General features: G+C 43.5%; 1 protein-coding gene across 1 annotated transcript; it reads left to right on the top strand.

Annotated features, from left to right (window-relative positions):
• Positions 1-6,847: 6,847 nt before the first annotated feature.
• On the top strand, positions 6,848-18,984 carry st3gal2 (ST3 beta-galactoside alpha-2,3-sialyltransferase 2). The gene is made up of 8 exons (XM_070907070.1): positions 6,848-6,937; positions 7,311-8,003; positions 13,890-13,949; positions 14,384-14,517; positions 17,018-17,197; positions 17,645-17,690; positions 18,545-18,664; positions 18,811-18,984. The coding sequence occupies exons 1-8, from the start codon at positions 6,848-6,850 to the stop codon at positions 18,982-18,984; spliced, it is 1,497 nt and encodes a 498-aa protein (XP_070763171.1).
• Positions 18,985-19,215: the final 231 nt, after the last annotated feature.

Below are 19,215 nucleotides of genomic sequence, written 5' to 3'. Positions count from 1 at the left end.
GGTTGAAACTGCAGGGTCTCTGTGTGCACCTGATCAGAAGACAGAGTAGAAGCGGGGTGTTGCATGACAAAAGCATCGGACAGCAGCAGCCATGGTTGCATACTGAGACTGCAGACTTTCCATACGTGCAGGCCGGGTGAAGACGAGAGGATGGCATAACATCAATATAGACCATGTTATACTGAGACTGTCCATTGAAACCTACATCTATAATTCATGTTGACGGTGATGGTGGCCTCTGGTGTATGAAATTGCAGTGAAGCAATGCACCGTAACAACCAAAATGGCTGCATTTTATTGTTTCTGACTCGCACCATCCGCAGCGGTGATTGAAATGGAAGGGGTGAGAGAGAGGGGTGATGGAGGGGAATAGGGGAAAACAATGACAAATGAGACAGCGAGGTTAAGAGGAGAAATTGGAAGAAAGCAAGGAAAGAGAAGAGATTTTTTTAAAAGAAAAGAATCAGTGAGATCAACTATGAACAGATGCTTCTGCCTCTGGACACCAGAGAGGGAGACGATGTTTGCAGTGGGAGACGTGTCACACTGGGTGCAATCTTTCAGCGTCATAAACACACTTCAGTTATAGTCATGATTGAGGGAGATGTGGATGAAAACTGCAGCCGATAGATAAAAAAAAAAAGTGGGTGTTGGGGGAGTACGTTACGAGAGGGTAATTATGAAAAGTAATTGAAAATGGTCGGTACCACGATAACAGCTGCTAATAACAGATGTTTCTACCGCAGAATTTTGCTGACGCCTTATTTTAAAGTTTGATAATGAGAGAAGAAGACAGACGGGAGATGGAGGAAAAATATGACGCGGGTCGACTGAGAACAAGATTTGACTCACGCAGGCAGGTTAATGGCAGGCTGGCAACAACGTGCTTAGTGACAACAGCTAAGGCTAGTAATTAAAGTAATGAAATATGGTAATTAAACCTGGAAGGGGAGTCACACAGATACAGTATGTGCACCCAGATTTTCAGGCTGGCTAAAGCAGCAGCTCATTGTTGTGTTAGTCACGGAGCATCTCCAGACAACAGGAACCAGTGACTTAGTCAAGGTCATGTCAGTGCAAGTTGTCATTTCTATCGTTTCTTCTCAGTGGTGATTATACCCAGGGTCATGGAGGAGTGGAGCCTATCCCAGAATGCACTGCGTGGAAGGCAGGGAAACACCTGAACATAACACGGCCAATTTACAGAACTGTAGATTCACAATGACTCACACGCAGTTTTATTCCAGTCAATAGCTCACTTCATTGGCACGACTTTGGGTGGTAAGAAAATAAAGGAAAATATCTGCATGAAAATTGAAAAATGAGTATTTTGTTCCCTTAAGCTTACTGTAGTTGGCTGTGGTCTGGCTCAGCCAATACAAAACAGCTTTTTTGTTTGTGGCTTTTGGTGGTTTACAGACTCATGTACCAGGTTTATTCCTACTAAAGACTTAAATCTTTAAAAATGGCTTACAAATATAAAATGTTCCTTTTTAAAAATGGCTACATATTTAATTGTTTTTTGGGAGGAAACAACTAATGGGGACGGTCAGTCTGTCGGTTGGTCGGTCCACAAACCTTTTGATGAATTGCTATGAAATTTTGCACAGACATTTATGGTTCCCTGGGGATGAATCCTAATGACTTTGGTGATCCCCTCACTTTTACTTCAGCGCCACCACCAACATTTTTGGTTTTCAGTGAAACGTCTCGACAACTTGTGAATGGATTGCCATGAAATGTTCTACATTCATGTTCCCCTCAGGATGAATTGTTGTAACTTTAATGACCCTTAATTGTTCATTAAGGTGGACTGTTTCTAACGTCAAGGCAAATCTAATGACATTCCCATCAGTCACAGCTGTACTTTCAATAATTTGTAAATGTTAGCCGAACAGAACCACTAGTGCGGATGTGGACTCTGACTATTTTACCTTTCGTCGTGTTGATAAACTGTAGAAATACGTATTTCATTGGCCAATGCAGTGCCTTGCCGGATGACGTCAACTTTTTTGCTGGACAATCCTCAGTGTCAATCATGATAATGCTGGTACTCACTGTTCTGCAGCAGCACACAGTGTGGTGTATAACTGCTGCTGGGAGTGCCAGAACTGTCTGCCATATACGTACACTGTGGAACAAGTGGCCTGGGATTTGGACCAACGAGTGCCTGAAAGATTTGTACTTGAGTTAGTCATTGTTTTGCTCAATCATAAGACACCCTCACTTACAGAATGAAGAGAGGAGGTGAGATTGAGTAGACTGGGGGCGCCACAGACGACAGCACTCAACAGGAGGCAGAGTGAGAGAAAAGATTGAAATTTTCCGGCACCTGTTAAGAGCCATTGTTATAGAAATGAGGCTGGCAGGAGGGTATTGGGTGATAATTGCTAGCTGTTAAAAAATGTGATGGCATCAAACTTCCAGGAATATGACAGGACAATAGGTACGCCTAAAGCAGAAAATGGAGACAGCGAAGGTAGGGAACGCGGGGGAGGTGATTGACAGTTGAAAGTGGTGAGCTCCTGTTAAAGCTGGACTGAAATCAATTCAGGAAGAAATGTTACCGTTCAGAAGGCAGAGCAGTGTACATAAACTGGACAGAATACAAAACGCAGAAGCCAAGTTCATAAACTGAAAGCTGCTCCCAAGGTGTAGAAATGTATTAACACCTTCGACAGGTGATGTCTCGGGCAGATGAAAAACATGTGACATTTGAGCTGCAGCATGTGAAGGACTTTGCTAACATCAACGCAATATACTGCAGATTCCCTGTTTTCTTGCATAGCAATGAGCCGTGATCGCTGTGTGGAAATGAGCATTTGTTCAGTGAAAACCTGATGAATCATTAACAGAAGACTTCAGTGACAGCTGCGCTGACTCTAAAGGACATTATGGATAACGGTGGGAAATACAGTGGGATATATTTACAGCTGTTCCCATCAACAGCTGCCATCGTCAATAATGATCTGCATTTGTCCTTCGCTTTCTCAAAAGTTAATAATGAGTTCAATAAAGGAAGCTCTCAGTTGCGTTGGGAGCATTTCTTATTAAAACCAAAGGGGCAGAGGCGAGCTTCATGCTAAATTAATTGTATCCCTTGGCTTCAATTACAAATAGAGGGAATGCTAACGAGCCATTATACTGAATCTGAAAAATGAATGATGTGCAACTGGTGGGAAAACCAAACAGCTCAAGTTCATGTTGTAAATCTGCCGCTTGTTGGGACTCAGAATGCAGCAGTCACAAGCTCTGTCGGCTCTTTGTATGTTTGCATGTGTGTTTGTGTGCATCTGGCTGTCGTTTGTCACTGCACTTTTACACCCAGAGGACATCCGCTGACAGCGGTCAAGTTATGAAAAACCACTGTGACTCCAGGTGAAAAGGAAGAAACGTTCCGAATGGAAGAAAATAAAGTCTGTTGCAGTTCTCTAGCATTGATTAGGCAGGTCAAGGTTGGGGACTGGGTGGTTTGTGTTGCCGTAACAACCCGGCATCGCTTGCTGGCTGCCATGGCGATGCATTAAAAATAGAGTAGTGGAAAATAATCGTTCATTGCTGGGCGGGTGGGTTGGTAGGTTGGTGGCACGAAAGAGAGGCAGACTGTCTTCATAATGTAATTACTTCTCACATCCTTATAGGTGGAGGGGACAAAGAGCATTCCAGTACACAAGTATCGTATGATTGAGGACAACTCGCACACATTTACTAAGGATTTTTCCAGTATTTTCATTATCAGTTATTCTGACAATTATTTTCTCTATTATTTGACTAATCATTTAGTCTATTAAATGTCAGAAAATAGTGAAACATGTTTTCTCTGATCAACACTCCAAAACCAAAACAATAGTCATTTGACTATCGAATATGACAAAGAAAAGCAGCACATCCTCACAAATTGAGAAGCTGAAATTTCTTTTGGCATTTTTGATGAGAAACTGTTGACTAATGGATTAATTGGCCAATTGGTTCAGATCTAGTTGATAGTTCAGACAAAAACATTTAAAGACAGCAGTAAAGAGTGTTGCAGCACATTTGCTGCACATGCATTATAAAGTTACTTTAAAGTAGCACACAAGACAAAGGGGCAGCAATACAACAGGCTATTATTTTTCACATGATTTTGGCTTCCTTTCTGTTTTCCTCAGTGGTCTCCTGCTTGAATTTCTATTTTTCCTGACTTTAAAGCGGCTTATAGCAGGTCGAGTCCAGTGTGCAATGGTTTAATCATCCAGTGATACTTATTAAGTAGGCCTGTTCTGTGTTATTTTTATCTGTTTACAGCAATAATCCAGTCAAAGGAGTCTGAAAGTTTTATCAAAAATCCCCACATTGATTTTTCACATCTTTTTCAATCGCTGACCTTTTTGATAGCTGAGTCATATTTCCTCGCATACAGCCTTCTTCTGACGGGATGAATACACCATCGTAGCCCCAAGGTTCAGCCAATATTCGAAGTTCAGAGACATGTGCAACACGTCGAAGCAGCCCGACATCAGATATTAATTAGCAGGACTTAATAAGTAAGAACTCAGGTGAACCTCAGCTAAGCTCAAGCTACAGCTGTAGTGTTAATGAATATTACAATGAAAAATTGCAGTGAAGTTTTGCAACCCGACGGCAATTTGTAGTGGGCTTAGCAAATATCCCCCACGGACACATGATCATCTGGCACATCAGCATAAAACACAGCAGCTACCAGATCTGAGAGCACTTTGTATGGGAGATCTTTTCCCCCTGCTTAGTATTCTGCCCCGACTCTCTCAATCTGTATCCTGTCAGTCTACGTCAACATTTCCAATTCAGCATAGTGACATTTTGGAATTTATTCAGCACCAATCAACAGACACACAAACAGGACGGAGCAGAAGTTTGTTCCATATTTGCCCTTGTCCCTTGTCCCTCGCAGCCTGAAAGCCAAACTGAGCAAGAGGAGTGAGGATGAAACGTGTAAAAAGAATTGAAACAGCAGGGAGGAAAAAGGGCTGCTGGAGACAAATAAAAACCAAACAGTTTGAGGTGGGCTGGGTTTGACCGAAGGGAGAGAAGAAATGGGAATTAAAAAGAGGGGAAGATGATGGCTTGAAAAAGGAGAGGAGGATTAAAGATGCCAATATGGTCAATGAGGCTAATGGCAGTAAACGTCAGTCTGTTATCTCTTTTTCCCTCTGTCTCTGCAGGGTTTTCCACGGAACACGAAGTCCAACTTCTGGCCAGATGTGGCAGCCAGAAAAAAATCCCTGATCGACACACGGCCATTTGATCATGAAATAAATAATCTGGGAGCCTTTGTGCCTTAGAGATCCAGATTACACAGAAACACACACACATCCAAAACTAGTGTAACTTGCATGAGTGAGTGTGTGTGTGTGTGTGTGTGTGTGTATGTACAGGTGAGTTAAGCAGGTGTTTACGGGGCATCAGATGAACATGGGCAGGGCAGACAGCTGGCACAAAGTGGGCACTGTGGGGGTCCTATCCGTGGATTACAGTTTGGCAGATTAGAGCTAAGCAGCAGTCACCTCAAGCTCACCAGCCTCATGAAACGTACGCTGCCAGCCAATAGGGCGTGCACAAACACACATACACACACACAGTGGCACAGCTGTAGAACACAATTAAATTAGTGCAACTGGCAGACGATGTGCAACCCTAGCTTAACACCATACACACATTAAATCACAGGCACAAAGACGTGCACACACACACACACACACACACACACACACACACACACACGTACTCTGGGCTGCAGGACAGACGCTGCCCCCCCCCCCCACACCCTCCCGTCGTCCTCTCAAAGCCAGCTGGAGAGAAGATGAGATTTGGGGCTGATTGGTTTTGTCTTTTTTCCCCATCGCACCCTCTCTGCGCATCACTCCATCCACCACTTTCGCCTTTCTTTGGTGCAGCTTCGTCCCCAGATGAACCATCATCACAACAATCTTTCCATCAGAAGAACATCGGACAATCCGCTTGGGATGCTTTGATTACTTCTCTCTGAAAGTTATTTTTACTTTCATCATTGCTGTGGTTTTTTTTTTCATTTCTATGGGTAGAGAGTGGAGCAGTGAAAGGACTTCTTGACTAGTTGTTGGACCTTTTTGTGAACTACTGTATCAGTCAGACTTGGCAGAACCCCTCAACTGCACGACTGACATCTAGAAGGTGATAGCGGTGAGTGCTGTACTCTCATTGGAACAACGTCATGAAATCCTCTGCTCCTCTCTTAGTGTGTTGAATATTTTTTCATTTCATTAAGATTTCATCATTCACCACAAAGAATTTAAACTTTTTAAACTTTGTGTCTGGGGAAAGCGTGGAGAGGGACGGAGGAGTGCTTTAAACTCGACACAACTGCTATTCACCAAGTAGCTCTCAGAGCCTCAGTGAAACAGGCTGACACAGACAATGGACTGAAAGGGGTGAAAGAGGAAAGAGAGACCTCGAGACGGAGAGAGACTAGGCGAGATGAAGCACGAGAGAAAGGCAAAGAAGAGAGACTACTGACAAAACGGCAGAGGAACCAAGCAGAGAAGGAGAAAAGAGAGGAAGAAAATAGGTATTTTTTTTGGTCTAGGATGGCTAGAGACGTGATGGAACACCCTTCAGGCCAGACCTCCTCCCTTCTACCGCTCCTCCTCCTCCTCCCTTCTTCCCTCCCTCTCTCCGCTGCTCTCAACTAGTCTGCCAGCTTTCTTCGGCTACGTCGCTTCAGTGCAAGGAGAGAGACAGAAAAAGAGGGAAAGCAGAGCGCCGGAGCCGAGCTCAACATTCACACAGATGGCAGAGAAAATGCAGAGGACCTGCTGCATCTATCCACACCGTGCACTGGAATTCACTGAAGATGGACATTGCAGTTAATCCCCCCAAAAAAGAGGGAGACGAGGGAGAAGAGAGAGAGGTGGACGTAGACAGTGGAAGCAGAGGAGGGAAAGTTAGAAAGTAAAGGAGGGAATGAACTAAGGCTAGAAAGGTGAGACAAAAACGCAGAGATTGTGATTGAAGCTGAAGGAGAGAGTTCACCTCTCATCGAAAGCAAAGGACTTCCGAAGCAGTCAGGCTACAGCTTTGTGTAATTCAGCTGCGACTTTAGTCTGTGTGTGTGTGTGTGTGTGTGTGTGTGTGTTTCAAGACATTTCTGTGTGTGAGACGAGCACATAGCTGTGGAAGAGAGAGAGGGAGAGAATCCAGCGGGAGACGGAGAGAAAGCGTAGGAGCATCGCTGAGCGCACAGCTTGACTGTGAGACAAATTGACTCCGACACATTGTCTTCCATTGTCAGCGTGTGTGTGTGTTTTTTTTACTAGTGTGATATAGTGGGTGATCCTCTGGTCCAAAGTGCTACTCAGGGGGTCGTCCCAATCCTGCTGACCAGGGCTTGGTGGTCGTTGCGTGGAGGCAGGGGCGGCAGAGGAGGTGGTGGTGGGCTGGGGACAGTGGCAGGCCTAGGGGTGGGGGCATGGCCATGGGGGGGCCGCATCCCGTCCTCCACCTTGCAGCGGGACAGGCGCTGGGGCTGGGGGTCCTGGGGCGGGGGTCCGTCCAGGGGAGCTCCCAGAATCTCTGAGCTCAGGCCCTGGCTGAGCGGAGGGACGGCCGGGGCGGCAGGAGGTGGAGGTAGTACCGGGGGAGGAGGTGGGGCGGAGAAAGGAGGCAGGGTGAGATGTTCCCGCAGAGTCTGGGTTCTCCTCGGCTCGCTGGTTCTCGTCTTTCTCACCTCGCTGTTCTTCTCCGTCTCGCTCCGCGGGGGTGTTGGCTTCAACTACCTGGAGCCGCCTGGGTGGGAGGAGTCGAGGCGGGTGAAGCTAGTGCCCAGTTACGTGGGCGCACACAGGCTGTCACCGCCTGACACCCCGCAACAGAGGACATGTGCCTGCCCACGATGTGTCGGAGACCCCGGCGTTTCTGATTGGTTCGACGAGAACTACGACCCGGATATCTCACCTGTTTGGACAAGAGACAACGTCCAGCTGCCCTCTGATGTCTACTACTGGTGGGTGGTAAGTAACAACATCTTTAACTTTGCGTTGTGACACAATTAGTGTAAATTAAGTGTGGTGACAAGTTTGGGTGATGATTTACCTGCACAGTATCTGTGCAGTAAATATGAAGCTACAGCCAATTAGCTTAGCTTAGCATAAAGACTGGGAACAGGTGGAAACAGCTAGCCTGACACGGTCTGAAGATAACAAAATCTGCCTACTAGCACCTCTAAAACTCATGAATTAACACATTATATCTTGTTTGTTTAATTGAAACAAAAGTGTAAATACTTCACGGGGCATGACTGCATGTGCCGGACTATTTTGCACTTGGGCTTTTTTACAGATAAACGTGTTAATTAGTGAGCTTCAGAGTTGCTGGTACGCAGATTTTTGAACTTTGGACAGTGCCACGCTAGCTGTTTCCCCCTACTTCCAGTCTTTATGCTAAGCTAAGCTAATTGACTCCAGGCTCCAATGCCATACTTAACATACAAACATGAGAGTGGTGTTGATCTTCTCTCTTCTGATCATCTAACTCTCAGAAAGAAGGTGAAAAAGTAAATTCCCCATCATGTGGAACTATTCCTCAGGATGGTCAGGGTGGCGATATCTGTCCGTATTCACCAACATCACAAGCACATACAGCATATTGCAACCAAACAGTTCATGTCCAGTTTAGTAAAATGTTACATTAACACATCTGTCCCTCATTGTGTCTAACTTTGTCTAATATAGTTGCAGTTAAAGCGTCTTTATTCACTCAGCTGAGGACATTTACCCATACATAACATTTAGGTCAGTTAAAGTCACTATGTGTATACAATTATAGCATCTTTTAAATTATTCTGATGGCATACGTTTGTATAAAAATAACAGTAACAATCCCAATGAAAGTCTTTGTGCTTACTTAATATTAAATACGCATTTTTTGTGGTTTAATTTATCTTTTTGGAATGACACTGAACATTTACAGGACACATTGCAATGCGTTAGCATAGATATCATAGATTTAATATCCCTACCTCCATTGATATTCATTAAAATTACACAAATGACATATGGATTGCACTCTATATTATCAGTACTCTGAAAACATCAAAAAAATCTAAATCAAAATGGGAGATACGAGTTTATTAGGACACCAACATGGGGGAGTGATACATCATAATCGCAGATCTCTCTCCATCCTCCTCATCCTCCCTCGTCGTTGAGCCAACCAATCCCCTCTTACATGTAGTACATGCTCCTCATGTAACCCTGTCAGTCGTATGTCATGGTGGAATGTTACATGGTTGGTCATTAGGTTTTTAATAACCACCACTGAGTAGTGGCTGAAAATCCAAAATGAATATGTCCTCTGAGAGAGTGTAAGAGAGAGAGACAGGACGCAAAGAATCCTTGCATTGACACCCCTTCTCAGTGAATGTGTGTGTGTGTGTGTGTGTGGGTTTCTAGTATTATCGCCAGTGTTGTGTGGTGTCCTTCAGTGGTTGTCCTATTTCAGAGCTGTAGCCTCTCAGTCCACCAGTCCACCTCTGAAATGGCAGAAAACTGCAAACACAGGCCAACAGCTGCCAAGTCATTAGGTCACACTGCAACAGGGAGGTGATGAACTGGGAGAGAGGAGAGAGAGAGAGAGAGAGAGAGATACAAGGAGAAATAAACGAGAGGAAGAAAAGGCGGAGAGAGGGGGGTTGGACAGGGAAGGAATAGGGGAGATCACATATAGATCAAAGCAAAGAAAGGAGGAAACATGGACAGTAGGAAAATGGGAGTCTTCTCTTTTGTAATTTCACCACTCCCATTTTACAAAAGAGGGGAGTGAGGGATGAAACAGATTTGCAAATAAACTAGAGAAATGGGTACAGGGACAGACCGAGCAGGATAAACATACCTCTCTGCAGACCTATTAGATCTGTGTTTTTCTGTTTTTGACCTTGTGTTTTCTTGTCAGGGATGTCTTTCTATTATTCGGAGAGAATGCCACGTCCAATTGCATGAAGTAGTCTGGCACTTACATGCCTTGCTTGCAAATACACTGTACTGCTGTACACAATTCCTGAAGTCTCGACCAGATTGCAGACTGTCTTTTCTGCTCCTCCACGCAAATGCTGGCCATGAATGCATTATGTCACTCCAAAGTTTTTAGAGCTGTTGGATTTTAACAACATTCGCGCACACTAGTTTGACAATTTTGAGAAATGGAAAGGTTTTGTACATCATTGGTAGAATACATTTGTGAAAGAACATCAAGAGAAATCTAGAAAGGCCTGTATTTAAGACCGAATAAGCGGTTGTTTCCCGGTAAAGAGTTTAGCAGGCAGACATCACTGATGCACAGGGAGAAGTAGCTTTAGTAGAAGTAGTACTCGCTTTTCTCTTTTTGGAAATTCTTCAGCCTTAAGTGGTTTAATATGGAGACTCAGTGTAACCACACAAAATGGTGAAACAACCTCTCTGCTTTGTCTTTTTTTGCATCACTTGACTTACTTTTAATCCCGAGTTCCAATCAATCAATGTTAGGAGGGAAGGAAGGAAAACGAAAATGATGGATTGTATGCATGATTGGAGTATGTGCTCTTCAATCAAAGCTAATGTGTTATTGTGCACTCCTGCCTCAGGAGGGGAAGGACTCAAGCATTAAATGAAAGAAACATTTTTAGAAATGATTTGTTAAATTATGTGTCAGTTTGGTGAAACATTTTCACATTTAAGGTCATAAACACTCCAACCACCAAACCTTTGTTGATTGAAGGACCCGGTGTCTTACCCGTCACTTGGATTTTCTCGGAAAAATAACTCCAGGGGATGTTCAATTTGCATATTTGCAATTTGTGATATTGAGAGCTGAAACACAAAAGATGCTTGAATTTAGGCTTGGACACCGGCTTCCAAAGACGTCTGACATTAGAGTCCAGGATGTGGTTGCACCAGCAATTCATGAATCCTTCACTAAGTTTGTGCGTAAAGTTCGTCATAACTACTAGCTAGTTTCAAACTATTAGCTAAATTGGGTTCCACCATTAAAAGTTCAGGACCGTATTAGCTAGTAAATTACCAGACAATCCTTTGCAAATGTAGGTATGAATTTGTTTTTGTTTATATGCATACATAGAGAAATATTTGTGTTAGTAGTATTCATGTAGTTTACAGTGAGAGTGAAATACGCGATTAAGCTAACGTTAACCTAACCAATGTTATTTGGTCATTTAGGCTAATGTTACTGGCATAAGGTTTTGCACTTGGAGGTATATTGTGTTATTTTTGTGAAATGTAATTTCAAAAATGAGCATTTTGACAAATCGTTGACTATTACCTCTGTTACTTTTCAGTGTAAACGGGTCAAATAGTAGCAAGTTAATGTTAGTTTTGTCATTTGGTTCAGTTAGCTAGGCAGCAGTTACTGGGTGTAAATATTTAGTTACAACTAATTTCTATGCAAGAAATTGCTTGTGTGGTGCAACTCTTTTTAATATCATGATGCGTAAATCTCCACTTAGTTAACACTCGTGTAATAATTAGGCAAAGTTTGAACTTAGCAACTGCTGGTGCAATGGCTCCTGGAAGTAGCAATGTTCTGCTGATGTGGAATATTAGTTTAAGTGGAAAAGATAAGTATTTACTTGACAGTAGGTGCCAGGAAGTTTATACTTTGGAAGTCAGAGGACAGCTGAGAGGAAGGAAGCAAGACGGCATTTGGTATGGCTGCCAAAAAACATCAGCCAAAAATTAGTAGCCCCTGAACAACAGCTGTGCAGCGTGCCAAGCTGGCTCTGGCATCATGCAGGGAGTCAGAGGCAGATGAAGGCAAAGGATGGAGGGATCAAGGAGGATGGAAAAACTGGGAGGGGAGGAGAAGGAAAGAAAAATGCAGTTAGGTAACAGCATGAGAAACAAAGTCAGAGAGAGTGAAGGGGAGTAAAAGAAAGATTTAGTGTCTCTGATCAGCACTGATGAGCTGCGTGGTGCACAGGCGTCCCAGAGAGACGAAGAGATAAAGACAAGAGGAGGAGGAGAAACAAAGAGGGAGCAAGGGAAATTAAAGAGAAGGAATTAGACATGAGGGCAAGGAGCCTGCTGGAGAGGATGTGTGAATGAAATCGTAAGCGAATGAGATCTGTGTTGGGAAAAGCGAATTAAGGCCGATGGTGGGTGAAAAGGAAGTGGCGACAAAGGAGTGCGAAAATGAAGATTGCTGTGTGGGAGAGAGGGAGAAAGACAGAGAGGAAAAGATGGTTATGGAGAAGAACAGGCGTGTAGTGGCTGTCAATATCCTGATGGAACTTTTGTGTGTGTGCATTTTTTTGTTTTGGTCGAATTGCTTTTTGTGTGTGCAGGTGCTCACGTTCTCTTTACACGCATGAATGCACGTTTGCCTGCCTGGCAAATGCTAAAAATGGAACAAGATTTTTTTTTTTTCTTTTTAAATCGGACAACTTCTCTTTGTCAGCCGCTGACTAGTATGTGTCATCGTTCTCTTTACATCCCACAAAGAGGCAGTTCAAAACCATGATCCAAAAAAATAAAATAAAAAAGCCATACTTCACGTTTAAATGAAGAGACATATTTTTACTCTTGACTGTGAACGTGTGGCTTCACAATATTTCGTGCTTCTAAGAACACAACCTGAAACCTGTGACTTCGTTAACATCACTCGACACATTCAACATTTCAACTTTATTCTCACAACGCAAAAAAAAACAAAAAACGTCCTCCTCTGATATTTTTTTTTCTTACGCCTGGCACTAATGTTGAAAGTTTGACTTTATTCTCGAAATGCAAAATAAAAAATAATCTCATACCTGGCTCTAATACTCTTCCATATATGTTTAGCTTACCACTTCTAAAAGTTTTTGTTTCCTAAAGCATCATGGTCACCATTGGGACTGGGGTTTATTTATCGGTTTATGCAACTTGGGGAGACTTTTTCTGTATTTGTACTTTTATTGTATTTAATGTTTTCAAACAAGAAATTCAACAGTGCATTAAGGCCATTTCAAGGTAGCCAAAGAGGAAATCTTTGTAGCTCCAAAAACTAATAGGTTCACATTCATGGTGTTATTTATCCATTAAGTCCTTTACAGTTGGGTACTTAAAGGGCAAAATCACCTACAGCATCATCTTCCTCTTCTTTTTGTCTTTCTTTCAGCTCCATTTACACCCTCTGTTCTTTCAGCTCCCCTTCTTATTTCTGCCCCCTCCCTCTTTACATTCAACACATAACATTTTTTATCCTCCCTCTATTTATTCTGTCCCTTATTCTTTTGACTCAGCCAGACAGGAGAGGCTTGTTGTCATCTCAGCTGTCACTTTTGTTTATCCCCCCGAGTAGACCTGTAGTAGGTGCTTTGGACATCTCACTGTTGTTGGTGTCGGACGGGGTAAAAGCAAACTTGGAAAGACAACAAAGAAACTTTAGCTCACTTTCTGTTTAGGTGTAACAAACAGTTTATGTGCAGACAGTCAGACAAACGTAGCAAAAACATTTGGTGGGACTGAGAGTTTGCAAGGTGTTTGTGCTCCTCCACACACACACACACACACACACACACACTTTTTGCTGTCTTTTTGACATTTGTCATCCCTTCTTACACTTTTTTTTTGACATGTGGACAACAATGCCTCTGCTCCTCTCGCCCAATCTGACTGCATCCTGTCAGTCTGACACATGGCTGTTACCTAAACACACACACACACACACACACACACACACACACACACACACACTCACAGGCACAAGCACCTGCATATTTGCACATGAATGCTGGCAAGTGCATGCAGACACACGCACATGGGCACACAGAAAGTAACTAAATATAAAGTCTGTTGTCACGTCCAATTTGTCTAGAGAGGAGAAACTACACATCCTAACGCTACTTTCCCTTCTCTCTTTCTCTCTAGATGTTGCAGCCCCAGTTTAAACCCCACAGCATCCAGCAGGTGCTGCTGAGGTTGTTCCAGGTATTTTATATTATTAATTCATCTCTCCATTACCCTGGTACTTTCAAATCAGCCAAGTCATTACTTCATACCCCTGGGCAAAACCCGAGGGGAACAGATCGTCTTTATTAGACATTAGGTTTATCGTTCCTTTTTAAGGAATCTGTATATCTTTTTTTTCTTTTTCATTCTGACTCTCAATGCAGCGCAGTGCATTCACATAAGGCTGTATGTTTAGATATCCTTAAGGTAGAGGAGGCTCATGTATTTTTCATGGAGGCTCTCATGAAGAATTCACTCCAGTATTGAAAGCAAGATGTATTTTTACAATAAGGTCTGAGCTGCAGGTTACGTTATTTAATGTCCCTTGCTGTTAGTAGTGCCAGTGTCCTAATTCATTTCCTGTGTAGCTTGAATCCAGTAATGTTGATTCGATCACGGCTGGTCTATTGCAGGTGATTCCCGGAAGGTCGCCGTACGGCTCGTGGGATCCGGGCCGCTGCCTGCGCTGCGCCGTGGTGGGTAACTCCGGAAACCTCCGCGGGGCCGGATATGGGGAGACCATCGATGGGCACAACTACATCATGAGGTGAGAGGGGTTGGATGCAATAGATAGATGAGCAAAGTGATAGAGACCACAGAGCGGATGCAGGGCTGCATTAGATAGTCCACGACTGAAAGATGTGGCGACAGAGGCCAAGATGACGACGGAAACTGATAGATGAAGAAAGGAGGAGGAGGAGGGAGGCAGCTGGAGAGAAGGAGGGCAGAGAGGTCATGTGAATGCATAGTACGTGCCATTAAAGTTAATCATGTTAAAAGGGGAGTGTGCAAAAGGGGAGAAGTACTTATAAAGAAGCAGACAGCAGATGTGTGTTTCTAATACTATATTTAATCTCACTGTTTAACGCCATTCTGAATTCAGCTCTCCTATTGGTTGACTGGAGAGGTCACCTGACTCGCATGAGGTCACAGAGAGCTTTATGTCCTCAGAAGCTGAAACGTATAGATTGTGTGTGTGGCTCACATACACACACACACGTGCAGAGAGGCCACATAAATCCTTTTGTCTCAAGCTATTCCCTCGGCCGTATTCGTGCTGCAGCAATGAATCACAGAGCCTGATTGTTGTCAGTTGGCATGAACACACAGCCGGGGTCGGACTGGGATAATAAATTCAGGCCGGGAAACTAACGTCAGCCCAGGCCAATCTCCACACACAGACCACGTATGCTGTACGTTTTGTCTGTTTACTGTTTATGCCAGGAACAAATCTTTTTAGTTGTATTTCTACACACAAAAACTGCTTCATAATACATCCAAGTGTCCTCAGTTTCAAGAGTTCGTCAAGTGCACTTCCATTATTAAGAGCGTTTGTTTTGCGTCTGCCGTCTCCTCAGAGCTCTGACTGGACTGGCTGACGGTCTGTAGCTGCCCCAATGTTGTTTCACTACCACGATTTCCCCATTTCATATTTGTATCTTTCACAATGGTCTGACACGCCAGGTCAATCAGCTGGCCTCGACATACGTATAATAAGACCTTAGGAAAGTTCCTAAATTAGTTAAATGACCAGGAAGTATCTAAGTGGCAGCCATGATAAGAGCTGGTCGAATTCTCTCCATGCTAAGGAAAGGTGCTTCAGTACGACAGGAAAAGAGAAGATGCACAATTCCCTGTGGCAGCTACATTTAAAGCGACCACAGCAGACCCACGTCAATAACATCCGCTGTCACAAAATTACATAGCCTAGTGTAAGTGCAGTCGGATTCTGTCAGCACCGCCGTTATGAGTCCTTAGAGAAAGACGTGATGTAATTTTTTTGACTCTCAGTAGACCTGTGTGGGCAGCCTCCAACTTCCATCTCATGTCACACTTTCTCATTGCTGTGGTTTGATTCTCATTTGCTTTTAAAATCAGCTTGGCTCACAACAGTCCCACTCAGCACCGCCACCACCCACCTCCTGTCCGTCCCCTCTATCTGAACGAACATCTGTTTTGTACACGGACATATGGGTAGGCGCACTCAGTGGCCTTTTTTTTTTTTCAGGTGCACCTTCCTGTTTACATAAACAGCTCACTCCTCCAGACAGTGAGTCACATCTACTGTAAATACAGCAAAAGTCTGAAGTACACAGACAGAGCTGAGTGGTTCAGTTACTGTCTGACTGAAGGTTACGCTGGACAAAATATACTTATTATATTATATAATAAAATGTGCTGCAGGGAAGGCCATGTCATCAGCAATGAGGCGAACATCAAGTAAACAAACAGCGACTCAGAACAATGTTGTGTTGTAAACATACGACTTGTCCAACAGCAGATGGTCTTCAGCAACAAAAAGTCTACACAGTACAAGAAGAAACTAAAGAGGGAATGTGATCACCAAAACTGAACATGTGACAAACTATGCCTGTCCACAGAGTGGTTTTCTTTTATGACATGTTGAGAGGTTGGTCTAAACCACATGAATGTAAGGATCCTCCCTGCATGGTCTCAAGAGGCTACTGGTTGTTGTGTAATACTGTGGAGAGTGGGGGTTTTAGCAATTATCAGGCCCCTGAATAACCATGGGGCATCACTTTAAGCGAAACTATGTAACTTTTGAAAGCAGAAAAAACACAAATACACAAATGGAACGTTTAATTCATGAGCAATAAAACGCAATCTTGCTGAATTCAATACACTAAGGACCTTTGCTGCTACAGTCTTAGTAATGTCAGTTACACAGCAACATCTATCTAAAATTTGCTAACAGCTACTGATCATACCAGACCACCTGAGTCAGTAATTGTATCTTCTTAGCTTAGCATAAAGACTGGAAACATTAAGAAACAGCTAGCCTGGCGCAGTTCAGTTCCAAAACGCGCCAAACTGAAATCTTTAAAGTTCAACACATTGTATTTTGTTTGTCAAATGTGTACACAAACAGAAATATAAAAAAGACATTTTTTGGTAATACATTTTGGAAATATTTTGTGAAACAGTTTTAGCACCTATTTGAATACAGTTGAGGCTGGAGTCACACGTTGCGGGCTAACCAAAGTGTGACCTGAAGACTTACGTCTCTTATGCTGTCCCTCTCCCAGGATAAATCTGGCCCCCACGGTGGGCTACGAAGAAGACGCCGGCAGCCACACCACTCACCACTTCATGTACCCGGAGAGCGCCAAGAACCTGGCAGCCAACGTCAGCTTCGTCCTGGTTCCCTTCAAAACGCTGGATCTCGTCTGGATCACCAGTGCTCTGTCCACCGGCCAGATTCGATTGTAAGAAGAGACGCGCACACACACACACACACACACACACACACACACACACACACACAGATATGCATAAGCACGGATTGACACATGTGAGTGCACACAAACATAACATTAATTTTGGACATGTAGTGCAAACGGCATAGGGACACTAAAATGTTGGCATCCACCATTTTACTTTAAGGCACACACGCACACACACACACACACACACACACACACACACACACACACACACACACACACACACACTCAGTAGAGTTGTGGAAAGCCAGAGAGTCGCTGGGCTGGAACAATCTGTCAGCCGTCAATCATCCAGAATTCATAGCTGCAGCAATCACATAAAGTGCTGATTGAATGTGTTTAATCAATCTCTCTCTCTCACTCCCTCTCTCTCTCTCCCCTTCCTCTCCCTGTCTCTCTCTCTCTGTCGCCCCCCCCCCCCCCCCTCAGTACATACGCTCCAGTGAAGCAGTTCCTCCGTGTGGATAAAGACAAGGTGTGTATTTTCAGCGTTCATTGCAATTACTTTTGGCCATTTAAACACTCCCAGTAATACGTCAACACACACACACACATGCACGCAGTGACCCCGCTTTTCTGCAATTATATCATCCCCTTCCCATTGTTGATGAAGGATTACTTCAGTTAGATTATAAACCTTCCATTTGTTTTAAATAATCTTCTGCTCGCTCTTTAATCCCTGAAAATAAATAAAGTCAAACTAATCCCACGCCATGTGAAGACTTTGTGAATATCTTCGCCTGGTCAGAGACGCAGTTTTTTTCAGTGTCTTTGGAGCCAGCCCAGAAATATAGATTTGTAAGATTCACTCCTCCACTGCGGAGCTCTAAGCAGCCTAAAGCCCTGTTTGTTGGGACTGAACATCACCTGGAGGGAGATGATAAAATGTGTAATTACTATTCATTGGTTAACAGTGCTTTTAATCTTTCACAGCAATCAAAACCTCAGGGAGTATTAAGGTTTATCTTGGCAAAATCTTTTCTTGTTTGGTTGGACCTTTAGAATATGCAGCGGCTATGATTTTCATGAGGTTATCTTTCCTGTATTGTTGTGTAAATCATCTGAGTGGAAAATTTACACCTGAACTCAGAGGAACATGGATTTAAGTATACATAAACTAGGAATATTTGGAAAAACAAATCCACATTTTGTGGTTCTTACTGAATATGAGACTGTGGGACAAACAAACAACGTGTAGAAAATGTTAAAAAATTTAAAACATATTTTATATATCTTCTCCTCCCGCTGTCCCTGCAGGAGTTATATGTGCAGCAGGTAGACAATATATTACAGTATTGTCCTTTCTCTGCATCTCTGTCCACCATCCAGGTCCAGATCTTCAACCCTGCATTCTTTAAATACATCCACGACCGTTGGACCAGACATCACGGGCGCTACCCCTCCACTGGCATGCTAGTGCTGTTCTTTGCCCTGCATGTCTGTGATGAGGTCAGTTTCTTTCTCTTTCACATAACCACATACTGTAAATCCTTGCATCATGCTGAAACTACACTTGCATCATATTTGTCCTGAAGAGATACACATTTGTAATCACACACTTGCTTTCCAACACTCGCTCTTCGACTCTCCTCTAGGTGAATGTGTTTGGTTTCGGGGCGGACAGCCGAGGAAACTGGCACCACTACTGGGAGCAGAACCGCTACTCTGGAGAGTTCAGGAAGACCGGCGTCCACGACGCCGACTACGAGGCTCAGATCATCCAACGGCTGGCAAAGGCTGGCAAAATCACTGTATTCCCTGGGAAATAACCAACATATCATCCCGTGTATCTGATGTTCCAACACTGGTTCTGCGACAGACACTATAGAGGCTGCTTACTATGTGTTAGATATTCTGGCTTTCACTTACCTGCACCAGTTTGGGCTCCCAGCTGAAGTAAAGCAAATGCTTACAGAAAGCGAGATGAAATGGTTCAAAAACTCTTATTCCATTTACTTTCCCTCATAATTGGGAGGTTGCCCACCAGTCGAGGCTCTGAT

This window comes from Enoplosus armatus, chromosome 6 (genome assembly GCF_043641665.1).
Source record: "Enoplosus armatus isolate fEnoArm2 chromosome 6, fEnoArm2.hap1, whole genome shotgun sequence".
Classification (NCBI taxonomy): domain Eukaryota; kingdom Metazoa; phylum Chordata; class Actinopteri; order Centrarchiformes; family Enoplosidae; genus Enoplosus; species Enoplosus armatus.
The sequence above is the reverse complement of the archived record's forward strand: the minus strand, read 5'-3'. Positions and strand labels throughout refer to the sequence as shown.

Excerpts from the sequence above, each read along its gene's own strand:
- st3gal2 (XM_070907070.1), top strand. The coding sequence starts at position 6,848 with ATGGACATTGCAGTTAATCCCCCCAAAAAAGAGGGAGACGAGGGAGAA. Across the intron at positions 8,004-13,889 it reads ATGTCTACTACTGGTGGGTG|ATGTTGCAGCCCCAGTTTAA; the intron begins GTAAGTAACAAC and ends CTTTCTCTCTAG. Across the intron at positions 17,691-18,544 it reads TCCGTGTGGATAAAGACAAG|GTCCAGATCTTCAACCCTGC; the intron begins GTGTGTATTTTC and ends TCCACCATCCAG.